We start from the raw sequence: 7,654 nt of genomic DNA, 5'->3' as shown, positions 1-7,654 counted from the left end.
AGGTCATGGCGCTTAATGTTGATGGTATAGACTTGCCCGAACTAACTGGCTGCAATCCAGAAGAAGTTGAGGAACTACAGGCTCTGGAAAGGTATGCCACGCCCGATGGCCGCTATGGTGAAGGTGTCCTTAATGATGCTGACTATGAAAGGTGTGTGGCAATTTGTGTTAGAAGGTGCCAGAGCTCCGATGACGTTCTTCGTCGGTTCAAGCAATACCTAAATGGTGATATAACAAGGAATCACTTAGGTATGGATGCTACGAAGTTGCAACGACTGGGTAGGATTTGCTACCTGGATCAAGACGGTCTTATTCACCGAAAGCCAAGCGACCCCGATGAGACCGAGAGGGACCAGATTACTGGAGTATTATATCTTGGTGAGTCCGATTATTCGGATCGTATGGTTCGACTACTATCTGCGATTTACCACTACATATACGGTCACCTCGGTATTCCTCGAGTTTATGGTAAGATTAAGATGAAGTATTCGAGGAAGGGTCTGAAGCGGTTGGTGAGGTCAACTTTGAGATCATGCATACCCTGGTTTGAAGGCTAGAGCTGCACGCAGCCTGGATTATGTGACCACTCATGTACAAGGGTTACTGACTACAGGGCTGTGGCAGGTCGTGGGTGCGGATTTGGCTGGTCCTTACGGACGAAGGCAAGGCACGCAAGGAGACGATGATGAAGAACACTACTTGTTGTTGGTGCATGATCACGTCTCTGGCTTTACTTGTGCAAGGCCATTGAGGGATTCCAAGCCCAAGACTATCGCTAAGGTGTTCCACTCTGTGTTCTGTGAACATGGAGCGCCCAGAGTCCTTATCACTGATAGGGATAGGGTACATCTTATGCGTAAGGATATTAAGGTGGTTCTTGCGAAGCACGGTGTACGATATTATACTCTACCCGGTTATGCTCAATTCCTGAGCTTTTGGGAAAGAGCTCACAAGGACTTTGTCGAAGTGACGAGAGCGTTGAGAGTATCTATGGATCGTTCTACCGAAGCCTCGTATATTGAGGACTACCAGCTAGCTGTTAGAGCATATAACATCACCCCAAGAATGTGGGCGAATGTAAGCCCAACGGAACTCCATTTTACTTACGGTATACGGGTTCCTGGTGACCGTGGTGACACAGACGGTGATATTGATTGGGACGAGTTGAGGGTGAAGTATTTCGATACGGATCTCTTAAGCTTTGTCAAGGATAGCGTGCCACTGTTGGAAAGCGCTAAGGAGGAGTTTACGGTTACCTTGAGGGAGTACTTGGAGCTATGGCGCATGCGTCAAGAGAGAAATCTTGAGCGTATGGCTATGACTGAAGATCGTAGGTATGAACCTAAGTTATTCGACTTAGTGTTTACCTCCAAGTGCCCGGCTAATCGTATTGGTCACCATCTTGATGTTATATGGTCTGGTCCTTCGACTATCACTTCACTCAACGGTACTGCAATGGTTGGTATAACCCCCGGTATTATTCTAGAAGGTGTTGGAGGGGTAGTTGTGAGTGAAGATGGAAAGAGTCTAGAAGTGCCAGAAGGTTACGGTCCTTCGGAGGTATACCCACTTAAGAACATCAAGCATGCTCCGGCATTGCAAGGTGTCATTTATGGATATCTTCAAGAAGGAAAAAGAGTCTTTCTGGATTCACAGGGAGCTATTAAGGATATGACCCTAAGGCCTGGAACGGAGATTGACGACTTACGTTTACTTCAACGTGCCAGGAAGAAGATAGATTTGGAGAAGATAGTTCGGGAATCCGGACGGGTCCGAGGCGAATTTGGGTCAGAACCGTTACTCCCTCCTGGTATTTGTCCTTCTGATGAAGAGACACAACAGCTTGAGGATAGAGTGCTACCACCAGAGAGCTTCATTATGGGTGACTCGGAGGAAGGTGTACCTTCTGAGGATGAGGATCCAGATGAGGAAGATATGGTGGATCTTTCAAGGCTTCGAGAACAACTTGGTGTTGGTGATGGTTATGAATTTGGAAGGTTCATGAAGAAAGCACCCCTAAATGGTTCGGTTGTGGTTGTGGTGGACCATTCCTACAACGGGTTAGCCACTGTTCTCGAGGGTGATGAGGGAACTGAAGATGGATCTATGTTGGTCCAGCCTATGAGGGTTGAACTTCTCGGTGGATGCTTAGAACTTGCTAAGGCCACTGATAAGGACATCCTTACGGTACAGCTTGATAATATGGTCTACGTTAGCCCATGTTGCCATAAATGGACACGCAAAAGAAGTCGAGACCTATTGAAGCTACTACACGATGTCCAGGTTCCCCGTTGCTAAGCCTCTATATAGATTTTACTGTTAAGGTGCCGTACTATCTCCATGCTGTACTGCTATATAAACCGTAGCTGGTGGATCAGTTATTTTCTACTTATTAGAGTCTATTTGGGCCACAAGATGGTTCGTGCTAATGAGTCAATCTTGCTCACTTAGCAACTACTGCTTTTCTTTCGAGCCGTTTTTCATTTCCGGTTCACAAGACGGCACGTTGGATAAGGGTTTCGATATGTGTGCAAGTCTTATAGGATTTGTACGTGACTATTATTCTCTGCTATGGTCCGATTGTTATGGACTACGGTAGTCCGACTACCTATTGTTAAGTTGTCTCTGCTTTAGCGAAAGTTTAAGTGTTAAGGCGTATGACATTGTGGTGCAGAGAATGGTTGACGAATATCGTATTGATGATAAGGTTGGTGATTCCAAGTCTACTTCAAGTCGTCTAAGGCCAAGTCTAAGTCTGCTAGTCCGACGAAGAAGAAGGATAAGAAGAGGAAGTCGAAGCCTAAAGGGGATGAAGAGTCGAGCAGTGAAAGTGATGATGATAGTTCTGGCAGCTCTGACTAGTGGTTCTTACTACGGTGCCCTTATTTCCTACTTCTCTTTGGTCTTCGTTATTCTTCTCGGTCCTTGAATATATATGTGAAGTATTGAGCTTATTGATCTGGTTGTTATGAAATCGTTGATTTTACGCGGGCAATGCGCGCGTCCGTACGGCGCGAGGCATGACACTAAGGATTCTGTGATGCTGGTCATAGGCGAGCGCTACTTTATGTACATGCGTGCTGCTTTCACGCTGCTGTGTGTTTACGTACGGGCTTTTATAAGTTAAGTTAGGCTAAGTTGAGTCCGGTATAAGTTCTATACAGGGCTTTTACTAGTTACTGACTTATACTAGCTTACATAGGGATCCATATCTATATGAGGAGGATATGGATAATAGGGTCTTCATTGTGTTGCTATAGTTTTGCGGCCATTGATTGCACTCTATTGGGCACTGGATCATTCGCTATGGTTTTGCGAACCCTTATGGATTTAGGGTTTTTGAGTCATCTGAGGACTAAGGTTGTCGCTACGGATTGTCGATATATATTAACGGAGTCTAGCTTTGAGTTATCTGAGTTCGGAATGGTTGTTACACGTTCAGGAAAGACTACCGAAGTGCCACGTAATCGTGACACTGATGTTATAGTCAAGGTACGTCGTAGACGTGTTAAGGAAAAGACGAGTCATGCTTCTCATGCGCAGTGTGCAGAAAGGGAGTCAACCCATGGTACCTCGGTTACTCCCACTAGTTACCCGAGTCCTCATAGGGAGGACCACCGCTGCGCGTATCGGAAACGATCAAAGAAACTCGTCGTTGCTGTCATCTTGTCACTGTTGTATCTGACTAGACGAGCAGTTTACAGAAAGCACAGAAACTTCCATATCAGTCCCTTACCTCGCGACAGCGTTCCGTGATTAAGCATCATCGTGTTGCTGCTATCAAATCTATCATACTACCCCTAAGGTTAGCCAAAAGGCCAGCGTAATAATCAGTGCTACAGAACCTATAGAATGTGACACCACCCATCGGGTTAGTCACGAGGTCTTGAAGCCCGATCATAATGAATACTGCTTCTAAATCTACCATACTATTGATTTGCGCTGGTCCTATTGATCGATGACATCTGTTTGATATCGTCCAAGGCGGCCGAGTCAGAGTATTTTAGAATGTTTTCGATGGATTCGAGTGATTAAATACTCTTCGACTCGGAGGGTCCGAGTATAGAACGCCCGACCTTCCGATCTATCACGCGGACCTCTAACCACTCCACCATAGTACTTACAAAACAGTTGGTGTGTCATCATCGCAGCCGATCGAGGACCTTCCTTCGTCTGACATGCTTTAACGACCTGGAATTGGCGAAACCTGTACGGTGTAAGGATTGGCGAAACAGGGTTCAGCACCGTCTTACGCCAACAAGGAACTCGGCAAAACCCTGCGTATCCCAGACTTGACCAACTTTGGCAAAACCCGTATGTCGATGAAGGTCCATTTATGGGGCTAGTTCAAGGACGAATGTATTGAGATTTACTGTTAGATGGGAACGAGCTCAGAGACCTCCTCGTGGTGTTCCTGGAAACTCAACTATAATGTTTTATTGTTGAGGCTAACATCTGAGCATTCGATTGTTTCCTCTCTGTTTCCTTGTACAATTTGTTATTGCCTTGTCGGTTTGCTTCTCGTTTTGTTACGTCTCTGAATCCTTGTTATTTCAGTCCAACTGAATGGGTCCGACTATGGTAGTGGTATCGTACCGTACCACTGGTACGCCATACATATGTATGGTAAGCTATGCACATGTATGTTTCTTCTTTTTACTGTTCATTTGAAGTTGCCTTGTGTTGTGGTAGTGGTTGATTAGTCACCTGTTTGGTGCACTAATGGATGTGTCCCCGTGTTGGGGGAGTTTGCTCGGTGTTGAACGAGTATGCGGTCGGCAGTTGTCCGAATCCATGTGTGGTTGGATGGTCGAGCCCTGATTAGGGGTAATTTGTTGTGTGGTGGATAAAGGGTACCGTTTTCAAGTCGGTCGATTCGGGTAGTGCGACGTTAGATTTGTGCAAACTACTAGCTTCGCGTACTAAGTAGTCGTGATGATTTTCTAATCACATACATGTTTATCATGAGTGTTATTATTTCTTTCGCATTACTGCTCGTTTATTTTGTTTGATTCATTTTCATGGTGATTTCGAGTTCCAGCCGCCTCTGAGTGGCGTTATGCTTGAATTGCCCTCGTATTTTGTTTATCTCTTTAATTTAGTTCCTTTTCTCGATATTTTGTCTTCAAATATGGATGCACCGTTGTTGACATCGACATTTTCAACTGCTCCAGATTTGTCTGGGACCATAGTTGAGACATTAACTCAACCATCCTTTTCGGTCGACTCTTCGAGAACGTTGAAGGTAGCGGTTGATGATGCCGAATTGTTGGGGGAAATGGTAGATGCTTGTGCTGTCGCTACGGGTGCCGTATTGGATAATGATGCCGAACAGCCTCAGGCAGATGTTATCGCTGTGAGACTGAGAAGAGCAAGACTCAGAGCGGCATTGATTGCTGCTGCTTCTCAAAAAAGAGGATATGGTGAAGGCGAAGTTTTCCGTGGATACGATACTCGCGTCAGCGGCACAAAGTTATTTGGTTGTTTACCCACTTATTGAACTTAAGGTTTATCCTGAGATCACCGCGTCGGCCAGCAAGTCTATTATACAGTTTACTCCAGCTGGTCAAGCTGTGGAGACTGCGAAACTTCCTACGGGGGAACCTCCTAATACCTTCGAGCAATGGCTTCCATTGATGTTGCGATGGGCTTTCACTAAGGGGGACTTGATACATGTCTGTGAGTAATACTCACTGGGTATGCTGCGAGGTTTGTTTCGATATCAAATAAACACGGTTTTGGTAAAGCACAGCCGTTTGATCGACGTTATCGTCAGCGAATGATGTCATGCATGAGACTGTAGCAATCTTCTCTTGTTCATGATGAGGTCAAGATGGAAGATCATCAGGCATTCTCTATCTTTCTGGCTAAGAATCTAGAGCCTGAGCTTCTTGCAGAGGTGTGTTCGGATGTTTCCCCGATGTTGGGGGAACCGAATGCACCTGGGGCGAGAAATATGTCAAAAGTGGTGTGGGAAGGTACATGCAGGTTTACCAAAGTAAGACGGCCCATATGAAGATTGCAAGTTTGCTGAGCATTCACCGCCTACTACTCAGCAAAGGGATGCTAATATGAGTAAAAGAGTTATTAACCATCAGGGGCAGGGCCCGAGAGATAATATGGCAGCTAAACGATAGCCGGTTGTGGATGTATGCCCGATACTTAATAGTATTAAGTTAATACGGGTATCTTGTGTGAGGTTGGAAGTTTGTTTCTGTGAGTGTTCTCTTAACTAGGATATAATCCGATGTTAGTAGTTGATACTCGGTGTGTGTCGAATGGGAATCGGATTTCCCGTCATCAACAGAATATAATTTGAAAGTAATTTGTTGCGTTTGTTTGTTGTGTTGAATAAGTGTTGAATTATTTTGCATCAAAGTAGATGCTCTCCAAGTCTGCTGAGTGGGCTTCTCATCAAGCTAGGGCGGAAACGGAAGAGGGGAGAAAGAATCTCCTTGATTTCCTAGAGCTTTATATATCAGCAGAAACAAAAAAAAAGGTTATGAAACTGCGTATAAATAATATAAATCCATGGGAATGGAATACCCATTGTCTGGTTTGAAGTTGCGTTTGTGAGAGGTTTAGTGGAATCAATAAATTTGCAGTACGCAACGATATCGAAATACACATCGGGATTGAAGACACTCAACCAATTACATGGTTTCGGTGATATTTCGACATCGGATGAAAAGCTGGAAGCTCGGACGCTGCAATCGGCGTGTAAGATAAAACCTCAGACGAAAAAGAGGCAAGCTCCGTCGATACCGGAAAAATAGCGGGAAGTTTGTTCAAATTACCGGTTGGTGTGTTAAGAACGGTGGAACTTGAACAAACCAAGGATGCTATCCTAATAGGCATTTCATTAGCTCTACGACCTGGAGAGTTATTGGAAATTCGAGCAAGGGATATCAAAGTTATTGATGGTGCATCTAAAGGATCGATAGGTATGACTATAGAGATTGAGTTGGGTGTTACCAAAATGGGTTCCTCTGAGACTATAGTGCGTGATTGTGTACATTCTAGGGATCAGCGTATGCATAGAGGATTATGTTGTGTGGTGCACCGTATGGCAAAGATTGTTGTAAGTGTACCAGCATGCTCGAGAATATTTGATAAGATCTATTAGAAGTTGCCGACGAATGCTCGACAACTTGGTATGGAACTGTCGAAGCGTTTTGATTTCTCCAAGCAAGAAATTGACGATATGATGAACTTCATCAGATGAAGTTTACAGGTCATAGTTGTCGGCGTTCGAGTGCAACATATGCTGAGGACATTAACTTGATGTCGGAAACTTGATGAACTGGTTTGGGCGGTTTATTGGGAGGGCTTCTAGATTATCTCCATTTGAGTGGTTTCACAACACCCTAGTTTATTGACCTTCGTGGTTGACCTGGTGTTATAACTAGGATGTTGTATATAGGAGATAAAGTTTAGAAGCGCCACGGGTTTGATAAACCAGTGGCAACCACCCAAACCTCCATATTACTGAACACAATATAGGTGGCTACAGTAAATCCACAAATAAGGAGTTGAATGAAGGTCCATTTATGGGGCTAGTTCAAGGACGAATGTATTGAGATTTACTGTTAGATGGGAACGAGCTCAGAGACCTCCTCGTGGTGTTCCTGGAAACTCAACTATAATGTTTTAT

General features: G+C 44.6%; 1 protein-coding gene across 1 annotated transcript; it reads left to right on the top strand.

Annotated features, from left to right (window-relative positions):
* Positions 1-251: 251 nt before the first annotated feature.
* Pmar_PMAR007150 (hypothetical protein) lies at positions 252-2,298 on the top strand (the record flags this gene model as incomplete). The annotated part of the gene is made up of 2 exons (XM_002781502.1): positions 252-512; positions 625-2,298. 2 exons carry the CDS (start codon positions 252-254, stop codon positions 2,296-2,298), a joined length of 1,935 nt encoding a protein of 644 aa, XP_002781548.1.
* Positions 2,299-7,654: the final 5,356 nt, after the last annotated feature.

Source organism: Perkinsus marinus (assembly GCF_000006405.1).
Source record: "Perkinsus marinus ATCC 50983 genomic scaffold scf_1104296942060, whole genome shotgun sequence".
Lineage (NCBI taxonomy): Eukaryota > Perkinsozoa > Perkinsida > Perkinsidae > Perkinsus > Perkinsus marinus.
Note: the sequence above shows the minus strand (reverse complement) of the source record. Positions and strands in the feature narration are given on the sequence as shown.